The sequence below is a fragment of the Penicillium solitum genome, assembly GCF_028829755.1.
Source record: "Penicillium solitum strain IBT 25940 chromosome Unknown utg000008l_segment0_segment0, whole genome shotgun sequence".
NCBI classification, from domain to species: Eukaryota; Fungi; Ascomycota; class Eurotiomycetes; order Eurotiales; family Aspergillaceae; genus Penicillium; species Penicillium solitum.
In genome coordinates, this window is record NW_027072127.1 from 2,749,076 (window position 1) to 2,773,307 (window position 24,232).

General features: G+C 48.6%; 8 protein-coding genes across 8 annotated transcripts; 5 read left to right on the forward strand and 3 right to left on the reverse strand.

Moving 5' to 3' along the window:
* Nucleotides 1-360: 360 nt before the first annotated feature.
* N7455_010341 (xylulokinase) lies at nucleotides 361-2,196 on the forward strand (the record flags this gene model as incomplete). Its single annotated transcript, XM_040954035.2, has 2 exons — nucleotides 361-861; nucleotides 920-2,196. The coding sequence occupies 2 exons, from the start codon at nucleotides 361-363 to the stop codon at nucleotides 2,141-2,143; spliced, it is 1,725 nt and encodes a 574-aa protein (XP_040815566.2). The 3' UTR covers nucleotides 2,144-2,196.
* Nucleotides 2,197-2,481: 285 nt separating this feature from the next.
* N7455_010342 (Ran GTPase-binding protein LOS1) lies at nucleotides 2,482-5,893 on the forward strand (the record flags this gene model as incomplete). Its single annotated transcript, XM_040954190.2, has 3 exons — nucleotides 2,482-2,604; nucleotides 2,748-5,789; nucleotides 5,867-5,893. 3 exons carry the CDS (start codon nucleotides 2,482-2,484, stop codon nucleotides 5,891-5,893), a joined length of 3,192 nt encoding a protein of 1,063 aa, XP_040815396.2.
* Nucleotides 5,894-7,037: 1,144 nt separating this feature from the next.
* N7455_010343 (GFA family protein) lies at nucleotides 7,038-7,553 on the forward strand (the record flags this gene model as incomplete). Its single annotated transcript, XM_040954245.2, has 2 exons — nucleotides 7,038-7,124; nucleotides 7,194-7,553. 2 exons carry the CDS (start codon nucleotides 7,038-7,040, stop codon nucleotides 7,551-7,553), a joined length of 447 nt encoding a protein of 148 aa, XP_040815445.2.
* A 779-nt stretch (nucleotides 7,554-8,332) lies between these two features.
* On the reverse strand, nucleotides 8,333-9,491 carry N7455_010344 (S-formylglutathione hydrolase; the record flags this gene model as incomplete). Its single annotated transcript, XM_040954251.2, has 4 exons — nucleotides 8,333-8,518; nucleotides 8,606-8,800; nucleotides 8,904-9,124; nucleotides 9,236-9,491. 4 exons carry the CDS (start codon nucleotides 9,489-9,491, stop codon nucleotides 8,333-8,335), a joined length of 858 nt encoding a protein of 285 aa, XP_040815468.1.
* A 514-nt stretch (nucleotides 9,492-10,005) lies between these two features.
* N7455_010345 (C50 family peptidase) lies at nucleotides 10,006-16,163 on the reverse strand (the record flags this gene model as incomplete). Its single annotated transcript, XM_040954087.2, has 2 exons — nucleotides 10,006-11,492; nucleotides 11,546-16,163. The coding sequence occupies 2 exons, from the start codon at nucleotides 16,161-16,163 to the stop codon at nucleotides 10,006-10,008; spliced, it is 6,105 nt and encodes a 2,034-aa protein (XP_040815329.2).
* A 214-nt stretch (nucleotides 16,164-16,377) lies between these two features.
* Nucleotides 16,378-17,400, forward strand: N7455_010346 (DUF5321 domain-containing protein). The gene is made up of 2 exons (XM_040954198.2): nucleotides 16,378-16,830; nucleotides 16,892-17,400. The coding sequence occupies exons 1-2, from the start codon at nucleotides 16,386-16,388 to the stop codon at nucleotides 17,068-17,070; spliced, it is 624 nt and encodes a 207-aa protein (XP_040815380.2). The 5' UTR covers nucleotides 16,378-16,385; the 3' UTR covers nucleotides 17,071-17,400.
* Nucleotides 17,401-17,943: 543 nt separating this feature from the next.
* Nucleotides 17,944-20,091, reverse strand: N7455_010347 (citrin; the record flags this gene model as incomplete). The annotated part of the gene is made up of 2 exons (XM_040954210.2): nucleotides 17,944-19,845; nucleotides 19,915-20,091. 2 exons carry the CDS (start codon nucleotides 20,089-20,091, stop codon nucleotides 17,944-17,946), a joined length of 2,079 nt encoding a protein of 692 aa, XP_040815360.1.
* A 3,719-nt stretch (nucleotides 20,092-23,810) lies between these two features.
* Nucleotides 23,811-24,194, forward strand: N7455_010348 (uncharacterized protein; the record flags this gene model as incomplete). The annotated part of the gene is made up of 1 exon (XM_040954032.2): nucleotides 23,811-24,194. The coding sequence occupies one exon, from the start codon at nucleotides 23,811-23,813 to the stop codon at nucleotides 24,192-24,194; it is 384 nt and encodes a 127-aa protein (XP_040815458.2).
* Nucleotides 24,195-24,232: the final 38 nt, after the last annotated feature.

A 24,232-nucleotide genomic window follows, 5' to 3' on the forward strand; every position in this document is an offset into this window, starting at 1 on the left:
AGCTATTTACCCGGCCGAAGCCTTCTCGGGCTTGACTTGACATTTTGGGAGAATCATAAGCTTGACCTAATTGGTTCTCGGTATTCACTTTCCACTTTTTCAACTGTATTTGGTATAAAAAGAATAATAGAAGATGCAAAGTCCACTATGGGAACCGGTTATAGTCATTTTACATCATCGGTTCATCCCACCTGGGAATATTGCCGCTTGCACTTGTACACTTCTTTTCCCGGATTCATCCCTTGATCATTCGATTATTTTTTGCCTAAATTTGGAAGTATCCCAGGGATCTCAAGAATCTCCGAAATCCCACTTGATCTTTCCTATTACTCTATTGCCTGGAATTGTATCTCTTCCACCATGGCGTCAGATACCCCTCTCTACATTGGATTCGATCTCTCGACCCAACAATTGAAGGGATTAGTTGTCAACTCCGATCTTAAAGTCGTTCACGTTGCTAAATTCGACTTCGATGCCGACTCGCACGGATTCCCAATCAAGAAAGGCGTTCTGAACAACGAAGCCGAACATGAAGTCTTTGCCCCGGTCGCTCTGTGGCTGCAGGCATTGGACGGTGTGCTAGAAAGCTTGCGCAAGCAGGGCCTTGATTTCCGCCGTGTGAAGGGAATTAGTGGTGCGGGACAGCAGCACGGAAGTGTATACTGGGGACAGAATGCGGAGTCGCTTCTCCGCAATCTAGATTCCAGCAAGTCCCTCGAGGCACAGCTGGAAGGCGCTTTCTCCCACCCATACAGTCCCAATTGGCAAGACTCGAGCACCCAGAAGGAATGTGACGAGTTTGATGCTGCTCTCGGCGATCGCGAACATTTGGCGCAGGCCACCGGAAGCAAAGCGCACCACGTAAGAAGCCCTCGAAGTCCAAGTATATGCGGGGCAAGCGTGCTGACACTCTCATTAGAGATTCACAGGTCCTCAAATCCTCCGATTCACAAGGAAGTACCCCGAGATTTATGAGAAGACCTCGAGAATCTCATTGGTGTCGTCTTTCCTGGCGTCGCTTTTCCTAGGCCATGTAGCCCCATTCGACATCTCCGATGTGTGCGGGATGAACTTGTGGAACATCAAGAAAGGGGAGTACGACGAGCGCCTGATTCAGCTATGCTCGGGTGTTTTTGGAGTTGAGGGTCTCAAGCAGAAGCTCGGCGAGGTACCGGAAGATGGAGGCCTGCACCTAGGCTCCGTTCATCCATATTTCGTGGAGCGTTTCGGCTTCAGTCCCGATTGTACGGTTATTCCAGCGACTGGTGATAACCCGGCGACCATTCTTGCGCTCCCACTGCTGCCATCAGATGCAATGGTTTCGCTCGGAACGTCTACTACCTTCCTCATGTCCACCCCCAGCTACAAACCCGATCCGGCCACACACTTCTTCAACCACCCTACTACCCCCGGCTTGTACATGTTCATGCTGTGCTATAAGAATGGTGGCCTGGCCCGCGAGCACGTCCGAGACGCGATCAATGAGAGCCTGAAGGATACCCCTGCCCAGCCCTGGGCCAACTTTGACAAGGTTGCCTTGCAGACTGCCCCGTTGGGCCAACAGAATGCATCGGACCCAATGAAGATGGGCCTGTTCTTCCCGCGGCACGAGATCGTACCAAACATCAGCAAGGGCCAATGGCGTTTTACATACGATGCCAACACCGGAAGTCTGAAAGAGACGACTGATGGATGGAACTCGCCGCAGGATGAGGCCCGCGCCATCATCGAGAGCCAGATGCTTTCACTGCGCTTGCGGTCTCGAGACCTTACTCAGAGTCCTGGCAATGGACTTCCCTCCCAACCACGCCGAGTTTATCTGGTTGGCGGAGGGTCCAAGAACAAGGCAATTGCCAAAATTGCTGGCGAGATCCTTGGCGGCGTTGAGGGTGTATATTCGCTCGACGTTGGTGACAATGCCTGCGCCCTGGGTGCCGCATATAAGGCTGTTTGGGGCATCGAGCGACAGCCCGGTCAAACATTTGAGGACCTGGTCGGACAGCGGTGGAACGAGGACGAGTTCATTGAGAAAATTGCGGACGGGTATCAAAAGGGGGTATTTGAACAGTATGGTCAGGCCGTCGAGGGCTTTGAGAAGATGGAACTCCAGGTTTTGCAGCAAGAGGCTGACAAGGCCAATTGAGGTGGAAACTGAAAATAATATAGACATAAAAAACATCGAACTAGAATTATCTTGGCATCGTTTTAGTTATTTCAAGGCTCTATTCTATAGCAATGAGTATAGCGAGTCGAGTACATAATTGTATGATGTTCCATCAATAAAGCTCCCGCTTAAAAAACAATTGTGTGCAAGCCCCTTGTCCTATTTAGGAAAACACAAAGAACATCACATTTCAATCAAAATCCCCTCAGAGATCTCTACTTGATATACTTGAGACATTTGATTTGCAGACTTGACACTCTCTTGGCAAGCGAAGGCGGAAACCTGGTGCACGGGACCGATTACGATATCCAGGTTGAATGCCCGCAGGTGATATCTCCTCCACCGAAAACAATTTTAAAAACAGCACACACCTCCCCTACGTTTTCATTTCCCTCTCTCCTTCCCACACCTCGAAGGGAGACTGGAAGATGGAAGAACAGGTGAGTCTCCCAATTTTGTTCAGCACCCTCGAAACCCCAAAAAAATTCCAATACCCCAAACACCGCCCCTCCCCCGCCGTTTCAACCAACCCCTCCGATACCTTTTCCTCAGCTCAAAATACAATATGATTGACACATCCTAGGTAGCAAATGCAATTGAGATTGCCTGGAATCCATCCTCCGACCAAACCCTAAAAGCGCAAGCTTATGAATACCTCAACCAACTCCGCTCCGACCCCTCCGGATGGCAGGTTTGCCTCTCTCTCTTCACCAAAACCCCACAACAGCCCGAAGTCGTACGGCATGTCAGTCTCGAGATTGTCAATAATGCCTCTCAGATCGGCTTGATCGATCCGGCCTCGCTCGGCGTCGTTCGAGATAGTGTGCTAGCCTACATTCGTCAAACCTACGGCCCGGAGGCCACTGCCACCCCCGACGCTCATTATATCCAAAACAAAATTGCCCAGACCGTTACTTTCCTCTTCTCCTCCCTCTACGCCAACGGCTGGGAGACTTGCATCGACGATCTACTGAACCTGACCTACAAATCCACGGGCCGGGATAACCAAATCGGTGTTATCTTTTACCTGCGTGTGTTGAGCTCAATTCACGAAGATATTGGCGATTCGCTGGTTTCACGGTCTCGCGTGGAACAGGACAAAGCGAATGCACTGAAGGACCTGATCCGTGAGAGGGACATGCAGAAAATTGCCAACTCCTGGCAGGAGATATTGGTGGTGTGGCGGGAAGGTGATGATACGATTGTCGAGATGTGCTTGAAGGCGGTCGGTAGCTGGGTCAGCTGGATCGATATTGGTCTTGTTGTGAACCAGACCATGTTGGACCTGCTCTTCCAGCAGCTTGGACGGGCCGAGAAACAGGACCTTCGGGAGGGAGAACAGCGGGTGCGCGATGCGGCCGTGGACGTCTTCACCGAGATCATTGGCAAGAAGATGAAGCCTTCGGACAAAATTGAGATGATCGCTTTTTTGAACCTCGATTCCATCATCACGCAGCTATCTAACAGCCCCCCACTACGGGAGAGCCGATTCACATTCAAGTACGATACTGATTTGGCAGAGACGGTTGCCAAGCTTGTCAATAACACAGTCGTGGATATTGTGCGAGTATTGGATAATGATGCTGGTCCCGTCAAGGATCAGGCAGAGAACCTTTTGCAGGTCTTCCTGCCGCACATTCTACGATTCTTCTCAGACGAGTACGATGAAGTCTGCTCGACTGTTATTCCTTGCGTCAGCGACATGCTCACCTACATCCGGAAGCTCGCGAAGGCGAACCCAGCCCTTGCGGAGCGAAACAAGTCCATCCTGCTTCCGATTTTGAAAGCCATTATTGCGAAAATGCGGTACGACGAGACCTCAAACTGGGGCGAGGAGGACGAGCAGACGGATGAGGCAGAGTTCCAAGACTTGCGCAAGAGACTCGGTGTTTTGCAACAAATCATCGCCTCGGCCGATGAGCAGCTTTACATCGATGCAATCTCGGAGGTGGTGGGGACAACCTTCCAAAAACTACGGTCGTCCGGCGGGCAGCTCGACTGGCGTGACCTAGACCTCGCTTTGCACGAGATGTTCTTGTTCGGAGATCTGGCCGTCAGGGGCGGCAGTCTCTACATGAAGGGCGCCCCCATTGGCATGGCTGCGAACCGTCTCATCGAGATGATGCTTGCAATGGTAGAGTCCGATATTCGATCATTCACCCACCCCGCAACCCAACTTCAGTACATGGAAATATGTGTTCGTTATAGCTCATTCTTTACCCACCACTCTCATCTCATCCCCGGAGTTCTGGAGAGCTTCCTCCAACTTGTGCACCATCCTGTTCGAAAAGTCAAGACTCGTTCGTGGTATCTATTCCAGCGGCTAGCTAGACAGCTGCGCAGCCAAATTGGCAACGTGGCACAGAATGTTGTAGAGGCATTGAGTGACTTGTTGGTTATCCAGGCCGAGGTGCCTTCGGAGGGCGATGACGGCGATGAGATGTCTTCCGAGGACCATGAGGGCTCCGCGGACGCTGTGTTCAACAGTCAGCTGTACCTTTTCGAGTCCGTTGGAATCATTTCCTCGACCCCAAGTGTCGCTGCAGACAAGCAGGTTCTCTACGCCCAGTCGGTGATGAACCCTGTCTTTGGTGACATGGAACGTAACCTCGAAGCCGCCAAGGCCAACGACCAACGCGCATTACTGCAGATTCACCACGATATCATGGCTCTAGGAACCCTCGCCCGTGGTTACTCGGATTGGCAGCCGGGTACCAGCTCTCCCTCTGCTCTCCCGGCGCCAGAGGTCTCGGCGGCTTTCGCCCAGGTGGCTGAAGCGACCCTGGTTGCGCTTGAGTCTCTCAGTTCCTCATTCAATATCCGGACTGCTGCTCGCTTTGCGTTCTCGCGGCTCATTGGTGTCCTGGGCGCGCAGATTCTTCCTCAACTGCCCCGATGGATCGATGGGCTCTTGACGCAGACTTCATCCCGCGATGAGATGGCGCTGTTCCTCCGCCTTCTAGACCAGGTCATCTTTGGGTTCAAGGGTGAGATCTATAGCATCCTCGACACGCTCCTGACTCCTTTCTTGCAGCGAGTCTTCTCTGGCATTGCCGATCCGACAACCGGAACCGATGACGAGATCCAGCTTGCTGAGCTGAAGCGAGAATATTTGAACTTCTTGCTGGCTGTGCTGAACAATGATTTGGGCGCTGCCATCATTAGCGAGAGGAACCAGTCCATCTTCGAGACAGTGATCACCACCATCGAACACTTTGCCAAAGATATAGATGACTTCACAACTGCCAAGATGGCGTTCTCCGTCTTGGGCCGTATGGCAAGCTGCTGGGGTGGTCCTGACATTGCCCCTGCCCCTGCTAATGGCACCGCACCTGTCCAAGTCGCACTCCCCGGCTTTGGTGGATTCATGATCACGCGGTTTTCGCCTCTGTGCTGGGCACTCCCCACGACACCATCCTTCAACTCGAAAGATGCACAAGCTAAGCAGGTCCTTGCCGAGGCCGGCGCTTTGCAACGCACTATCTACTCTAAGACAGGCATGGAATATGCGGAATACTTGCGGAACCAGGAACTGCCCGGCATGGGCATGGGAGCCGATCTCATCGAAGAGTTCTTGACCGCAATGAACCAGCTGGACGTGAAAGGGTTCCGGCAATTCTTCCCGGTATGTGCTACTCTCTTATACTCCTAATGTTTTCGGCTCAAGTGGAATCAATCTCACTAACATCCAACTTTTAACAGTCATTCATCCAACGATTGAGCGCATGAAGTTTCCTTTTCTCCTCTATCTGCTTTCTAGATTCCCCCATCCCTTTTCCATATTACGTTTTGACGCGACGAGGTGACGTCTCTCCTCATGTTGCCCTGTGACTTCGCCACCTTCTATACCATCTACTTCATCCCATCCCAAGTATTCCGATACCGATACCAATACTTGCCCAACTTGAACCCCAAGAATAGTGCTGGATCAAACTCTCGGGGGCAAATCAGAAAGAACAAAAAGAATTTACCTGATTTTCAAAAAGTTCCGAGTATATAGCTTGCTTCTTGATTCCCTTTGATCTCTTCTGCTCATGGTGCATTCGCATTGTGGTGTTTCATTTGTATCCCCCGCCCACCACTCCACAGCGTATCCTTTTTTTTGCCCTTCCTTTCTCCTACCGGCTTTATAAGTAAGACCGAAATGAGTTTATTTTTTTTTTCTTGTGTCTTCGGCTGATTTCTTTCAACTTCAATGGGTGTGAACTGGATCCAGTAGGTAGATCATGAAATGAAGGGGTAGAGTTGCCCTAAATAATTCGACGGTTTTATGTACAAGTGTAGTTGGAGGCGTATGCGTCCACGGGTATGCTGCCTCTATTCTTAACGACTTAAGCCAGATGGTATAAGAGACGTTATATGTAAGATATCACTCCGATGTCTTTTTCAGATGTTCTTTTAAATGTATATGGAGGCGTACAAAGGACCTTTCCATGTATAACCAGGGATGACCTTGCATTACTTCTCTCGCCATGGTCTTCTTTCCCTAACAAGTTTCTATTTGAAGAATATAGAAGGGTTTCCACTCAATTATCGAACTCCACTTTGAAGTATCCTATAACTATGAGAACGTAAATCCCACCGACATTAACAACATGCTCCACAGATACGCCCTTTGTCTGTGGAGCATGTTGTTAATGTCGGTGGGACCTATAACCTCTATAACTATTAATTGGCAGTGTCTTAGTACATTATTAATCACTGGGATAAAAATAGCATCAGTTATCGTGCTAATGCAAGTCCCGGTGTGTCAAGATATCATCTAGCTAATTTGGCACTAAAACAACCTTATCTCACCTTCTAACATTTATATTCAGGATTGGAATCTGCAAGAGATACATTGAAGTTCCGATAACCAATCCCACAATCCACAATGGCTCAGAATTACTTGACCGGCGCTTGCCTCTGCAAGAACATAGTATACCGTATTATGTTGCCCGCGTCAGAATCATTCCCTAAGGTATAGTTTATTGCTTATCTCTATTTATCCAAACAGAAAATCCCATTCACCTACTGACAATGTCGCCAGGTCATCATCTGTCACTGTACCAATTGCAAACGCTATACCGGCTCCAGCTTTTCCGCCAATATCATCGTGCCACAATCTAGTCTGGAGTACACCAAGGGGTCACCAAAGGTGTATTTGGATCACAGTGACAAGGGTGGGCAGGTATTGCGCGAGTTCTGCCCTGATTGCGGTACGCCGTTCACATCACGATCAGGCGATGATGAAGAAGTCGTCGCGGTGAAGTCGGGAACACTTGATGAGGAGCACCGACTTAATTGTGCGAAATTGACAACGGAAATCTACTATCATCGAAAGGATAAATGGGTAGTTGATATGGGAAATGAAGACGTTCAGAGGATCAATGGTAGCATGGGCGGTTAGGGAGAAAGATTATATCTCTTGGAGTACATATGATGCTTCAGAATCTGGGTATTCACATATTTTGCGGCTATTCATTTTCATTTGGCTATAAGCTGGTCAGAGCGAAGACTTGTAAAAACACATCTCGAAAGATATTGTAGAAGAATTACTTAATGAATCATTTTATTTGACTAGTCAAGGACACAAGAATAGTCAGCCGCTTATGCGGCCTTGTGTCTTTTTAATGGTCTTTTAGGTGTATACGAAGGTGTTAAAAAAACCTACTTTGTGCAAGAGACTTTTCTATGTATAACCTTTGATACTAGCGGAGTTCGACCAATCATAACATTTTCCTTCCTGAGCCCGCTCTTTTTATTTATCAAGGAAGTCTATATTTAACTAGAAATATAGCTAATTATAAAACCCTTTTATAAGATTAGTTCACTCTTTATAAAATAGACAGGATATAATTTATTTACTAGGGCAGTGGGCGGCCAAAGTTACAGGTGGAAAGGCGGCCGTTTCATAAGTCCTCATATTCTAGTTATAAACTAGTATACAGAGACCTTTCCTATATATAACTGGGGAGACTTCTGTTTACCGGATATAGCAGCAACCTCCTTAGCATCAGCTTTGCCTTGTCATTCAAGATCCCAGACTCATTTAAATCATCGACCTAACAACCTGGCGCTCACTTGAGCCAAAAAAGAACCAATCAGATTCAGTTTACAAAAGAAATACGGAAGACAAGAAGTAAAACATCATAGTTTTGAGATTAGGAGTTAAGAGGAGAGCACACACTATGCAAAGAGGTACTTGGCCGCATGCTCAACGTGGTCATCCGCAAAGGTAGCCATGGTATAATAGGAGTGGTCATAGTCAGGCTGGTAGCGAATGTTCAAGCCGGCGATACCTGCGTCACGGGCTGCGGCTTCGAAGTTCTCCGGTAGGAGTTGGCCTTGTTTGTAGAAGTTGTCGCCGGTGCCCTGTATATAGATTAGACGTTATACGAGACACAAAATGGATGGAAGAAGGCGGAAACAGAAATGCAAAAAAGAAGGGAAGAAACTCACCACATCAATCAAAATATCCAGCGGGCCCCCACTCCACTTCTTAATCAACTCAGTAGCATCGTGCTCCTTCCACTTATCCTGCTGATCATCGCCGAAGTAGCCCTTGAATGCCTTCTGGCCCCAGGGGCAGTTCGTTGGGTTCGTGATCGGCGCGAACGCAGAGACGGACTTGTACTTGCCTGGGTTACGGAGGAACTGGTTGATTGGTTAGATAAATGACACTCCAACAAGAGATATTCTTCCTAGCTCCTGTGCTATACAGCGAACTTCCGAATAGGATAGATAGTGTATAACTTACCAAAGTGAGAGCACCGTGTCCACCCATACTGTGGCCGGTAATACTAACACGACTGGCATCCAACTGGGGGAACGCAGCAAAAACGGTCTGCGGCAGCTCGTCGGTGACATAGCTATACATGTTATAGCCGGCGTTGTAGGGGGCTTTGGTGGCGTCGACGTAGAAGCCGGCGCCGGAACCGAAATCGTATGCGTCGTCCTCGCCTTGGATGTTGAGGCCGCCTGGAAGATGGGTATGTTAATTAATTATTTTTCTTTACATTTAAACACGATCACTTGGATTGATGGAAAGTATGGACAATTGACGTAATAAAAGATAAGGTAGACACATACGTGGGCTGGTATCAGGATACAGCACGGCAATTCCCTTCTTGCTAGCGCTGTGTTGGAAAAAGCCCTTCTCGGAGCAGTTCTCAGCGGTGCAGGTCAGACCGGAGAGGTAAATCAGTACGGGGACCTTCTGTGTCTGGGCTTGCGGGGGCAAGAAGAGGTTGAATTTCATCTCGCATTTTGTAGTTGTGGCGGCATGGCTGAGCTTTAGAAGCTTGCCGCCGAAGGAGGCGATGGTTGCGTTTGTGGTGACGGACATTTTGAGGATGGGGTATATCTTAGGGGGAAAAGAAAACAGAGAGCTAAGAAACCGGGAGACGTTGACGTTTTTATGGTGGGGGGTTTTTGTCCCGCATGAGGGGAAAAAAGGTCCACTTTGATAGGATTATTCTTCCTATTTGGGATTTTATAGAACTACTTTGTATATAGAATACTCTATGTATCTAGGTATCTAGGTAATGTTTGATATTAAGACTTGCAGCTATTACACTGGAAATGGCTTAGTATATTAACTGCACCTTAAAATATAACACAACAGGTGGACATTGTTTGGTCTATTAACAGTAACCTCTTCAAAGGCCAAGGATGAAGAGTCAAATCAGATTGCTGCCCACAGTGGGGAAAACGCCAAGGTATATATACACCATAAGAGAGAAATAAGAGAAACATGACTCCAGATTCACTCCAAAAACACTGGAACTCCATAAACCACCGGCGCCGCGCCGTTGAGATACCTCAACACACACGCACCCCTCGACCGCGCAATTGCCGTGTCAAGCCCAACATCCTCCCCCCCGGCTTTTTTCCTTCTTATCCTTCTTCTCGACCAGACCCCACGCGTCAAAGGCGGTCGTGGTAAACCGGTCAATATCCCGATCCGTGACATCCCACAGCGTAGCCACGAGCGCGGGGCTGCCTGCATGGAGATAATTCATCGGCGTACCGTAAGGCTCGTACTCGCCGGCTTCGGCCAAAGTACCGCTGCTACATCCCATGAGGAAAGTAACAGCGCATTGTGTGAGCCGCTTGACCGTGCGGCCACGGATGTACTGCGCGCCGCTGCCGTGGCCAAAGTAGAGGAATAGACCCTTCTTTTCCAGGGCGTCGCGGAATTCGTCTTCGGTTGGTTCTCGCTGCACGACTGCAGTCCAGGATTTGAATCGGGAAAGGTCTTGTTCGAATGTGGTTTGCGTTGTGCGCAGGTCGCCTGTTGGGTTGAGGACAAATGCGCCGGAACTCCGGTCCACGATGGCTCCGGAGGATGCCTTGCGGAATTGGAGGACTCGGTCCCGGAGGCACTCGAGGGATGGGACGCGACAGACAGGGTATCCTTGGAGACAGGGAAGTGATTCCCATGGGAACAGGTGGAGAGCTTTATCAAGCACTAGGATTGTATGTCTTGGGGGTCGTGCCGCAAGTTCATCGCGTGCAGCTTCGTGGTAGCCTCGCAAGGCATCGAGGGTATCTACGACCATCATGTCGAAGTCAATCTCGTCGTAAGCATTGCGCTCACCCTGGAATTGTAGAATATCCACGACAAAGTAAAGAAGATCCATCAGCGTGTCTTCGGGCTCTTCTTGCTCTTCGAGATCACGAAGCCCAATGAATAAGTCCACAACATTCTGGTGTAGCGTGAGCCTGGGTCCGGCGGCCTTCCCACCCTTTTGCCGAGAAGGAAGATGCTTGTCAAGGATGCATTGGAAGGCACTTGCGAACCGGGCCAGCGCGGTAGTCTCCCGCGACAGTGGCGAGAACACACCGCGGAACCCTCCAAACCAAATGTTCTCAATGTTTTGAAGCACACTTTCCATCCGACGATCGAGCGCTTCGCGGGTCTTCCACCATTCCTTCTTCGACAACTTGTCCGTCTGAGCCTTGGCTGCATGTGCACTTTCATTGGCGAGCTTGATGAGTTCTTGCATTTCCTCTTTTCCATCCTCGAACGTGAACTGCTCTTCGTCGTCGTCTTCTGAGTTTCCTCGGTGTAGGGGAAGACGCAGAAGGAACGGAGAGCGGTCTTTCTGAAGTCGTGAAACCACGAATTCGGTACAGTCTGCACTCAATGACAAAGAGAGGACATTCCAAGTTTCTGGCAGAATGTCGACGTAATCCTGTGTGAAGTTGGAGCACATATCATTGTCCAGCTCGATAGCCGAGGGGAATGACGCTGGCCAAAGAAGAGGGTCGGCAAAATCAGCCAGCTGTCGATCGATATCAATCGCCATACGCTCCCGGGCAAATGCGCCAACACGTCCAATCTCTAATTAAAAAGTCAGATATATGTCAAAACTGAAAGAATCTTCCAAAACTTACCATTCATATTGGCGGGCGACTGAGCCAGAGTCGCTGGGATCCCCGGGGAAGTCGCATGTGATAGCATAGAGATCCGACTCATCAAGCGAGATGCCGCATGGCTATCAAGCGTTGAGCCTAGAATCGTGGCATCAGAGAAGACACTGGCAAGGCAATCGCTCGCCTTGGAGAGCATAACAGAAAAGTCATCACTGGCTCGTTGAGCCTTGGTGCGCGTTGTTTTGGCTGGAGCCCTTGTTCTCCTTGTGGACGGCTTTGCCGGGGGCAAACTAGGCTCATCCGCCGTCTTGCTTGGTGTTTTGAGCGACGGTAGCGAGATTGTAGATTCAGGTAAAACGCAGTACACAGCATGGCTAGCAAAACGGCGAATTGCATCAGCCAGCAGATGCTCGCTTTCACCAATTTCCAGAGTGATCTTGCTTTCTCGGGCCACGGCAAATTGTCTGGCCTCTGCAAGTGTTTGCGCAGATCGCTCAAAGTCACGCAGTTCCCGCAGGCAATCAGCTTGTTGTCTAAGGATGTTGCCCTTCAGTTGTAATAGGGATTTAGATTGGACTTCGGGGAGAGTTGGTTTTGGAGCTGGAGGTTTCTTTGTGGTTCTGGTAGTAGCGGAACTGGTTGCACGGGTCCGCCGAGTGGTAGTAGTCATAGTGGGTGTTGGTGTTCGAGGTGTTGGGGTTCGCCGGCTGCTTGCTCTAACCCGTAACTTGTCCATCTTTTCTTCGATTTCTGCCATGTCTGCTGCCTCTAGATTGGTAGGCACATCAGCAGAGATGACCGCTGTGATGATCTTATCTGCTTCAAGAAGAACACGCAGTGCCTTGTCATGTGCACCCTGCGTCTTGTACAGAGACGCAAGCGCCATTTGGAAAGACACGGTTTCAATACTTTTCTGGGTTTGTTTAGACGACTCGGCTGCTGCAGAGAGTTGATCCTGTCCCTCATTTATGTGACCACTAAGAATCCAATGGCAACCGAGTTGGGTCTGCGCCGCAAGTAGCCGTGCGTTGGCATCAAGGGTCTTATCGATTTTCAGTGCTTGTTCGCCGTAGTAGATAGCATCTTGGAACAAGCCATGGTGGGCAGATAATGTGGCGAGGTTCAACAAGCAAGTATGGTGGGAACCCAGATGTGGCCAGAAAGGCGCACCTTGGATGTAGCTGGCAGAGACATCCGGAGAAGACCCGTTCTGAGACAAGTCAAGCTTTGCGATACCATCAGCAACAGCCTCAACATCAGAATTCCCTGCAGCAGGCAACATCTTGTCTTGTTTCCTTTGTGCGAGCCTCTCAACCTTAGCCCAAATGCGGCAGTTGAGCCTCACAGACAACTTTGCGAAGTACAGAGCCTGTGTTGCTGAGCCCTGTGCGGAGAACAACCTGGACTGAACAAAGGCAGCATCTGCTACCAGCCTTTCCCATGAGATCTTCGACAGGACAGTCAAGTTGTTTAGTTCTGACTTCTGGCATTTTTCATAGAGTGAGCGGGCTGCTGAAAGAACGGCGGCGGCTTTCTCGGGCTCTCCGGTCTCCAGAAGATATTCCACCCGTGCAACTTTGTAAGAAATCGTAGCAAGAGAAGAAATCTTGTTTTGAGCAAGGTACTGCTCACCACGCGATAGGAGTTCACCTGCCTTTTGGCAGTAGCCCAGGCGGCAATTCTGTAGTACCAAGCGCGAAAGAATGATGATGGGGTCTGACAGATCCCCTGATTGCTGAAGCTCCGCGGCACGCAAAATCAGTTCCAAGGTGCATAGTTGAGCCTTCCAAAGTCCGTGGATTTCGGTATAATCAACCAGGGCTTTCAACTGCAAGACCCAGTACTCCGTGTCATTGATGCAGAGCAGCAGTTTTTTCCAGTCATGGGACTGGCGTACCAGTGAAGTCCATGATGCAAGTGTCTCATCTAGTTCGCTTGCGTCAATCTTGCCGCGGTGGAAGCCGATCATTATGCGCAATGAGTTGTTAATATGGATTGCAAATGAAGCAAGATCAAGGTCATCTCGGACTTGCAAACCGCCATCCAAAGCCTCTGTTCCTGCAATCAACAGAGTTTCAACCAAGGACGAATCCAAGGCAGTAGGCTGCTCCAGCAGGAGCCGCAAGGCAGAAAGAATCACACGGGAATGGCGAATAGGGTAGACGTCAGGGAGGTAGAGGTCAAGGAGGGAGGAAACAGCCGAGCCAAGAATCAAGCGAAACTCTTCTTCGTTTGAAGAATAGCCATGCATATCAACAAGCAAGCTCATCTGCCATTCGAGAAGAAGACATCTCTGTTCGAATTCTAGTTCAACATCGTCATAGACAACAGAGGGGTGAGATCCCTTCCTGCGCAGCTTCATCTTCAGAAGAGCCGAAAGTACACGGCCAAGCATGAAACCGGAGCTCTTAGGATTCTGGTTAAGCGAACTTGGATTGTGAGCTCCGCTGATTTTAAGGATCTGGTCCAGGGTGCCAGAGAGAATGTATTCTTCAATCGATTGTCGAAACATCTGCTCTGAGTCAATGTACATATTGCCTTCGATATACAGATGAGCCATTCTCTCGAATTTGAGGGCTGCAAATGCCGTGTTGCGTTGAGAGGGTGAGCAGCTTGAAAGCAGCTGGGTAGATTGCTTGAGAAGGGGTATGAGTTCCCGATAACCCTGTCCGGCCTCTTTTTCTTTGATGTATCGAGACCAGAACAAGTTTGAAAGCTTGACAAGTGCCATTCCTAGGTTTTCTGTCGTCTCTGTATCTTTTTCATCGGGGGATTCGATAGTTGAGAGCAGGCGATGGCAATCAGCCAGAATTGGAAGCATGTCTTCCCAAGGTGGCCGCTGAGACATGATAGAAAGCTTTCCAATTGCGACAGTCGAATCAACGGCAGCTAGGATGATGCTCCTAGAAATTGAAATGCGTTTATTGAACATCTCAATCTCCTTTTCGTCGCCATCTTCTGTTGGTTGGCGTCCAACATAGCGTCTGAGGAACCTTATGAACGCTTGTAGATATTCCCTGATCTGACCAGCAACTTCGTTTTTCTCGCTTTCAGTCTCGAAACTTTTTGTAATAGCCTCCCCGAACCATGCAAGGGCCAACTTCTTCAGTCTTGCAGCTTCCACCAGAAGTTCATCTAGGTCGTTTGCGCTGCCTCTTAATTGCAACCCTAGGGATTGAGTCGCTTCTGAAACAGAATCTAGGGCTCCGTCCAGGAACTTTTTCGATGTTTTCGAAGCCTGGAAATGAACAGATGCAATTTTACACCGAACTGTTGCCAGCGAAAGAGACTGGGTCTTTGAGAGGGGGTTGATGGCTTGTGTGAACAGCTTCATAGATTCATCAAAACACCCCGCATCGAAAGCGAGCTGCCCAAGAAGAGTCATAAGCTTGGCAGCCTGGTTGGCGTTTTGTGTTTCTGATGACTTCTTCTTGACTTCTGCAATGGATGTTTGTAGCCGGGTAACCGTTTTGTAGATTGAAGCAAACTCAGCTTTCTCAATACCCTTGCTCCGGTGAGAAAAACTACCAAAATAACGAAGCAAAGGGTCGAACACTTCCTTGCTCTCATCACAGACATGACCAGACAGCTTCCAGCCCAAACAACGAACCTCGATGGAAAGTAGTTGCAGGCCCAATGACGTGGTTGGCTTCAAACTATTCGAGGCCTCATCCTTCGAGAAAGATGTCCCCGAGCAAAGCGCTAGAACTGTGTTTGATAGTAACTGGAGTTGTAGAGCAGCTTTGTCATTCGACAGTTGACCGGACTTCAGGGCAGCCAGAATAACTTGAGCAGGGCTACTCAAATCCGAGAGTTGCAAAGAAGGGTAAACCTTCTGGATTGTGGAGGCTCTTCTGTCCGCAGCAAATAGCCGCATCACATTCGAGTGAAAAGGAACAAGCAAGCCGTACAGCGATTTCCCGTTCGAGATGTGAGCGAACGTCAAGAGATCCGACATCCGTTCCTTCGAAGCTTCTTCGTCCGCCCCATCCTTCGCTTCGGCAGTCTTCTTCCCGGCCTTCCCACCATCCAGATGTTGTTGGATTCTCCGCTTCAAAAGTCGAAGCTCTTTGTATGCCACATCGTTCAATCCCAGTGAGATAAGTTTTCCCGCTAGAACACACAGCCCCTGTTCGAGTTGCATATTCGGGAACTGGTCGTTCACGGCATCATTCTTAAGAGTGCGCAGTGTAGACAAAGAAAGTCTGGCGCACTCCGCAGCCGAGACAATGCCCGCGTCGGGACCATTGGTAGTATCGGGGATATTATTCTGGCGCTTTGCTGTAGATATCTTCGCGGCATCCGTGAGGGTCTTTAACGTGGCATTGAATACCTCCGTAGCAAAGACCAGCTTCTCCTGACACGACAATGCCGCCGCGTCGTGATCGGTCAATGATTGCAGCGCCGTATCATTCGCAGGTTTCGTCTTCGTTGCGCGGGAAGTTCTCGTCCGACTCGGCGTTGTGGCTGGTTCTCTTGTCGACTTTGTGCGTTTCGTGGGGTTCTCGGGCATCTTTGGCGACCCGCGGAGTAGTGTTTGGAGGGACAACACAGTAGCGTCGGAGCATGTTGTCGTTGAACGGAGGGCCTGTTTCACAGACTCTGTTAAAGAGCTGGCCGGTAATACGGTGACCGCCATTTTCCTGGTCGTTTTATCGAAGCTGCAGGACTGAGGTCATCGCTCGCGTCGAGCCTTTGATGTGCAATCGCTATCGGCCGGACACTCTAAACGGGGGTTGTCGCAGCAACAACAGCGCTATACCGTATTGGGAGTTGGTAGCCTTATCGCCTCAGGCAATCACGACCTCAACTTTTCCCGCTTTTGAAGATCGACGATTGCTGCTAGACGCGAACAGAGGCTATGGCATTCAGATTCAGGCCCTTTGGGCTTAGCAGGCAGATATTTCCTACTCCTTCTACATTAAATGCTACCAGACAATGCCGCGCTCCGGCCGGGCGCTCATATTCGACCTCCGATCGCCTTCCGAAGATCGCGGACACGTCAGTATGGACGGCAATGATTCCCCGATTTCTTCGGGGTGGCAGAGCGCGCAAGGATCCCGCCAAAGAGAAATCTAAAGAATGGAACCCGGCGACGTTCTACATCATCATGTTCACTCTGATCGGCTCGCAGGCCATTCGCATGCTCACTTTAAAGAACGGCTATGCGGCATATACTCGGACGACGGATGCGAAGATCGAGCTTCTAGCGGAGATTATTGCACGAGTCAAGAATGGAGAGAAGGTCGATGTGGAGAAATTGCTTGGAACGGGCGACGAGGCAAAGGAACGAGAGTGGGACGAGGGTGTGTTCCCCAATATCTAACAATACTATTCTATGACTAGTGTCTGACTATTTCTCTCTAGTGCTGCACGAGATTGAAGCCGAAGATTCCCTGTGGCATGAGAAGAAGACCGCCCAGTCGAAAGCAGAGAAGGTCCAGGAGCCTGAGAAAGAACAAAAGCAACCCACACAGCCTGCGGAAGACAAAGGAACCGAGGAGGTTGTTAAGACAGAGTCTGCACGAAAGCTTAGATTCTATTGAATGGGAACTAAATCCGGTCCTCATCAAGAACGACCTCGGGAGCGTCTGGTCTTGAGGCTCAGTCATGTGGGCTCGGAATATACGCCACCGAATTGGGCCACTGCCGTCTCAATGATGTCGACTTGATCTTCTAGATCACGATGGGATTGCTTTCTATCCACGACAATTGGGTCTAGCATTTCCCACGGACATGGACCTAGTCCGTGACCAATATATCCTCGAGGATATAAATGTAACATCACCTGTACAGGGAATCTTTCCTCAAGAGTAGATTCCGATACCCGTTTGTGAGCTTGCACATCACTCTTCATGTACATATATCTTTTCCCGAACTTGGGATAAACAACTCAAAACCCCAGAAACCAGAACTTGCAATGTAATCCAGTGCAGATCACAATATCAAATGCACGCAAATACTTCCTTGGCCCGTACATGATCTATCTGCTCTCTAGATACGACTAAGATCAACCATGAACTACACATGGCTACTTACACCCACATGATAAAACAGGAGAATATCAACCCAAACCAGATCTAGATTGATAGAAACACGACAATCAGGGCCCTCTATGACAACCCACACACCTTCTTTCCAAATCTATCTGCTATTGATACAATGCAAACACAGGCGGTCTCCGAAAGACATCATGATGCAAAGGGGGGGGATGCACGTCCCAAGTCAAGCCCAACTAAACCACAAAGAAGGCGGGACATGAAAAGGATCCGAAAGAAATGTGAGAAAGATCTCATGCTAAATCGAAGGAAAGATAGGCCTTGACCAAATGAGAAATGGTAAACATATCGCTAGTAAAATGAAAATGAAAGAAAACAAAGACCAGAAATAGCAGGTTCACTAGATAACAGCAAGCCTCTCTACTTCGAGTTCTGCAGGAACTTGGGCCAGTTCTCAGACCGTGGGACCTGCACCCGGCCAATGTTCTGGTCAAGATCAAGGATGAGCTTGAGCGCGTTCCTTGACCGGAGATAAGGCAGAGCCGCCGTAGCGCCCTGTCCGCCGACACTGGGCTCGACGTGACCAGTGGGTGTAATAGGCTCACCCTCACCAGGCATGGGGAAATTTTTCTGCAGGACCTCGTAGGCGGCCAGAGTGAAACCGAACTGAGGTGAAGAACGCATAATACGGGCGGGTCCACCCTTGAAGAAGGCGGCGAGACCTTCTTCTTTCCAGACGGTGGCAGCGCAGTGGCGGAGACCGTTGTACTTTGTGTCACCCTTGCGGGCTTCGACCTGCAGACGGGTTTTGATGACGTCGCATGGGGTGGTTAGGTAGGCGGCGGGCATACCGGCAATAGCACCGGCGGTGAGGAGCTGTACAACGCCCAGCTTGTGTGTAGCGGTTTCGCCGAAGAAGTCAGACTTCAAGTGGGCGTATGTAGGGAAGTAGATGGCCGAGAAGGGGACATCACGAAGGAGACAGGCGCTGGCTCCTTTGTACAGACCCACCAAACCCAGGTTCTTGACAATCCAGAGGGCTGAGCGGCGAGGGGCACCCTCGACGTTCTTTGCGATTTCACCCTGGACCTGCAGACGGATCTTCACAATCTCAAGGGGATTTGTGAAGACGACTTGACAAGCACCGGCAGTTCCACCAGCCAGAACCTCTTGGCTGTATCTGATCCGGTTGGTTTCCTTATCTGTGAAGAAGCCACGCACGAGGTCGTTCACAGTCAGCTTGATAGCCTTTTCGGGCGCGACACCAATCAACTGAGGAATGACACCAGAGTACAGGCCAGTGAAACCCTCGTTGCGGATAACTTTCCTAGCGCAGTCGAGGGAGTTGTTGTACAGTCTCTCGCCGGGGCGAGACGAGCGCTGGTTCTGCAGGCGGGTCTTGACCAGATCAATAGGGTAGACCATGAAGGCACCAAAAGCACCGGCGATACTACCCAGAGCAAAGTGGTGTGCAGACTCAAGAACGCCGTGAAGCACACTCTTAGTCTTCTCGGCAACTTCGTGTCCAGCAGCCAAGGCCTGGCCTGCAGCGATCACGGGGATACGCCATGAAGCATCAATGACCTTGGCAAAGTCCTTCTGGGAAAGACGTCCTGAAGGCGCATCCAGTCCAGCGAAGTGGAACAGAATATCGGCCTCCATGGGTGTAAACTGGGAGAAACGGGTGACGCGAGCGGCCTCGTTCAGGAAGTCGGTACGAGTGATCTTGCCATCTTTGCTCTTCTTTGTTGCTTCGCGGACCACCAGATCAATGATATCCATCTCGCGCATGACATTTTGGAAAGCACGGACATTGGCGTAGGAGATGCGGTTGCTGATCGAGATATTGCACAGGGTGGGGAGGTTCTCCAGGACATGGTCGGACAGCTTGTGTTTCGAGGTCTCGAGGATAATGCGTTGGAAATCCTCGGGCTGGATAAAGCCATCACCATCCTTGTCGAAAATGTGGAAGGCTTGGCGGATGCGCTCACCCTGCAAACCGCGCAGCATCTGGGCGAATTGGGGGTATGTCATGTCGTGGCGAGACTTGGAGCGGCCTCCGTACAGCGATGCCCATTCTGAGTTCCAATCAAAGGGGATGCTGTCAGCACTCTTGTTCATGTTGTACAGTCCCTGCACGGTGTCGAACTTGACACTGCCGGTGCCATCGAAGTCGAAGAGGCGGAAGGCGATCTCGTACTCGGCATCGGGCTTCGCGAGGAGGTTTTCGAAGGAGGCCCAGTCGGTAATGTTCAGCTTGCCAGCTCTCCGTCGGTCTGCGACGCTGAAAAGGATGCCATATTGCTCGCGCTTAATCTTGTGCTGTTGGGAGGAAACCAGGTCAGCAATTGCAAGAATTTCAGTACTTTTGTAGTCCCTGGTAACACTTACATAGTCTTCCTGTTTAGGTGCCACGGCATTAATGAAGTTTTCCTCGTTCATGAAGAGTTCACCACTCTCGTCCTTTTGCGCATGACGAACAAAGTTCGAGCGCGATTGGTGGGACAGCTGAGGATCCTCTGTGCTGCCCAGAAGGGATTCCTTCACAGCTTCTGTTACGGTAGCCATTGTGTATGTTCAAGTTGACCTTTAAGTCCTAAACCAAAAAAAAAATCCACCGCACAAAAGAGAAAAACTGGGGGAAGGAAGGGATCGAGGGATGTGGAGAAGGGGAGAATTGAGTCAATAAAAAAGATATGCTAATATAAGCCCACTTAGTAAAGTTTTCGGGGGGGCTTGCCTCTTTACAATATTAGAATAGATAATTATGTATTCCGGATTCTTAGATAGATTTGATATTTTCTAATATAATTATGTACATCTGTGGCCACGTTGAATTTTTCTTTTATGTTGGTACTACCCCCTTGTGTTTTTTCATTATGGCGTTATTTACCCGGGCAGATCGGACCGAATCAGAGTCTCACTTTCACCGATCTCCGCATTACTTGACGGAGTACTCCTAGTAGATACTAGTATACAATATAAGTGTCCCTAAATTAGCCTCATCATGCTACTCCTCCTTATTGTTCGAGAACAACTTTTTCATCCGGTTCCTTGGGATGCCATATGTTTGCCACCACGAGCCACGGTATATAGGAACCTAAACCAACCATATAATCCAGGGGACAGAGGCAAAACAAAACACAGTCAGCAGGCGACTTTGAAAGAAAAGAAAATGAGGAAGAAACCGGATAGGTTGAACCTGTCACATGGTCCTTTCGGAACCGGTGAGCCTTAAACGAAAAGACGAGAACACAAAAACACGAAAACACCAAAGGATTCCGAGTTCGGTGCGGAGTTCAGTGGGAACAAAAATTTGGAGAATTTCATTTCGATTGGTCGCACTTCATCTCTTCCCCTCTCCTCGGCCTTCCAGACTCGGCTCAACTCCGGATTTTATGGACGGAGCACTCCGGTACCGTTATACCCCCTTTTTCTCCGCACTCTATTGCAATCAGATAATGCAGAATATGGCATTTAACCGACTAGGGTTGCTTTGATGTTCATTCTAGTTATCTATGATTTCTCTTCTTGCGAAGTACACTGTTCTCCACGGATTTCACAAAACTCAATTGCACTATAATTCTAACAGCTACTGCTCCACATATAAATCGGGGTCATAAAGAGAGTCGTATGTTGTAGGCTGTGGTGTGTAGCGGTGTAGCTATAGCACCTACCACGACTCCCAGTTCTGAAATTACCTTGAGCTTAGGCCTTAAACCTTGGAAGCTCCAAAATGATTCACCGGGAGCCAAGCCGGCCGACATTGCCTAGGGCAATTAATATGGGGTAATTCCATACGATGTGCCATTGTTGCAAGAAACCCCATTATATAGAGAATAAAACATACCCATTCCAATATTATATCTCTTTCAAAACTATATGCATGGTGAAATATCAGAATTAGAAAGTTATCCTTGCAAGTGTCATTGCCGAGGGCCGTAGAGGTAAAATCAATGTCATACTAATGTAGAACAATTGCCATATACTCATGAAAAGGTGAAGGAAGAGCTTCTAGAATAATTCAAGAGTAGTTCTAAGAAGATATATACCTGCTGATATAGTAGAACAATGAGTGCAAAATCATAAGGGCTTAAGAAAATCCAATATGTATCACTGGTAACTAGTAAATCTACTATTCTTCAATTCGATTCCCTTTGGGCGATGGAGTTTACGCGATTCCAATATCGGATACCCTAGATTATATAGTCGTTCAAGGTGCATCTTGCTTGTCGTTGAACCCTATAACCCAGAACTTAAGGACAATAATACCATCTTCCAAGTCTCAGCTAGTCATACTAAACCCATACGATTAAACTGTTCAATGGTCACATCTGCTTCAGCGAAATAATGGACTCTTCTGTTTATAAAAGGTGGCTCCATAAGATCATCCCTTATATACTTTCGTACATTCTTGACTATTACAGTGTTCTCTTCAACATCTCGCTTTGCCTTCTCTCAAAAACTTCACCTTTCTTTGCATTGTTTTCATACACCGAGAATAGAGGTCCAAGTGTTATTGGTTTTGTCTCGGATACATGAACGCAAAGAATATTCTCTGAGTCCTTTCCGGGATTGCTACTACACCTTGTTGATGAACCCGAGACAAAAGAATTATCTACAGTGGATATTATCATTTCTTTCATCCGAGTTTATTTGACAACCTGAGAAACAACACATATAGAATGTCCTCTATAACCTCGAAAAGGAAATACGTAGCTACAACCATCTATATAAGCCCATCTCTTCGTCTTAAGATACACTATCGGAACACACAACAACGCATCACGGCTCAATACCCCAGCTCAAGAATCCAAACAAGCCAAAGCTTTATCCCCAGTCTTATAATTCCTAATGAGCTAACCAACCCTCAGCCTATTCCAAGTTTTATAGGTCTTCTAAGCTTGTTTGTCCCAGGTCCTTGTCCTGCATGTCTGCTTTTGATATAATTTCTACCGTCCAGCCCCCGGTTTAGTCACACGTCCATCAAAAGTTATTTATACATAGAAAGGTCTCTTGCACAGAGGATGCTTTTTTTTAGCGCCTTCATATACACCTAAACGGATATCTCAAAAGACATCTAAAAAGACATTACAAGGCCGCATAAGTGTGTGTCTATTCTTGTATGCTTAGATAGAGCTAGACGCTCGTCTCAAAAAACCAAACACTTCCTCCCCTGGTGTTGTCCTAATCAAGTAAATGTATGCAAAGATGTATGTGAACTACTCCGTGTACGTCGTCGATTTTAGAGGCACTTTCTATAAATAGAACGCACATTCAAGCATTACATCGTACAGCATACGTGCTCTGTTTGAAAAACCGAGAAATATAGTCCCTAGGACGATCACGCAAGAATATGCAACATAGATGAGCATTACCTTGTAAGGACTGGGGGTTAGTTAGCCTCCAAAAAGAGTCACAACGAAATGTGACCAACAGTGTTGCAACTGCATTTACTGTGTATCTTAACTCGCTCTAAGTATATCCAAGGATAGATGTCATTTATCGCTCAATCCTGAAGAGTAAAAATAGTTGATAGCGGCATCAGCCCCATGTGATATCTAATTATAGTACGTCGCAACAATCCTGCTGATATTTAAACCAATCAGCTTTCGCTGTGACAGCTAGTCACTGTGATGATGCGGGGATATCACCCAACAGTGCAGGAATCCACTTGATGTAAGTGTGATCTTCCTCACCTATTGAGTGATAGTCGGTCGAGAGTTTCGAATCAAATGGACAGGAAGACCAGGGTGGGGTTCCAAGTGCAGTTGGCTGCAGGGCATATTGGCCACCCTATCGTCAAACCCTAACATCCATCACATCACACTATGTAGACTAGGGTTCCAGTCGGGCATTTTAATTGGCTGGATTGGACGGAAGCTTTCCAAAGTTAGAAACTTAAGTGTGATGGTGGTGATTTGTGCACCGTCGTGCATGGGGTGGGCGCTTAGGCAGAAGAAGGTGGTTTGTAGTCCGTTGGTTCCCCTCTCCCCCCTCTAGTGTATATAGCCGCCCTCATCTGTCCCCCAGGAGACTGCGTTTTGCATATTGTTTGAGATTTTCCTATTTTTTCTATTTTTGCCTCTTCTATTTTCGTCCTGCGTCTTGGCTGGTCCAAGTTCTTCAACTCCTTTCTACATCCACGTCAATAATTTGTTTCTCTCCTTGCCTACTCGGATAACTTTGTTGATCAAGGTTTCCCTGTGAAAACCAAATTCAAATAACATCAACTACATTGTTGTTTTAAAACTTCTTCAACTATTGTGGATTCTTCATCAGTCACAATGTACACAACCACCGCCCGTGTCGTCAAGCCAAAGCTGTCCTTGAGCATCTCTGCTGTGCAGAATGCTCCTCGACCAACATTGTCGCTCAAGTCACCAAGTGCTCTTCCTCGCACCCCTATCTCGCCAGTCTCCGCAGCGAGCCCGACCAGCAAGAGATTCTCCTCACTGCAAGTTCCAAGCTATGCATACACAAACTCTTGCTCATCGAAGAGCATCCTCAAGAAGCAGTCGTCCTCGCGCGCTGCTACTGTTGACAAACGTATACAATTCAAAGTGACACCAACTGTCCATTGTGTGACACCAATTGAGAACCCAGACGAATACTATGGCAAGCACATGAAGATGTCTCGAGAAGAACGGCGATGGACGGTCCGACAGTGAGATCAAGTTCGAGATTTGTATCACTAATGACCGTCCAC

Excerpts from the sequence above, each read along its gene's own strand:
- N7455_010346 (XM_040954198.2), top strand. The coding sequence starts at position 16,386 with ATGGCATTCAGATTCAGGCCCTTTGGGCTTAGCAGGCAGATATTTCCT. Across the intron at positions 16,831-16,891 it reads GGAACGAGAGTGGGACGAGG|TGCTGCACGAGATTGAAGCC; the intron begins GTGTGTTCCCCA and ends ATTTCTCTCTAG.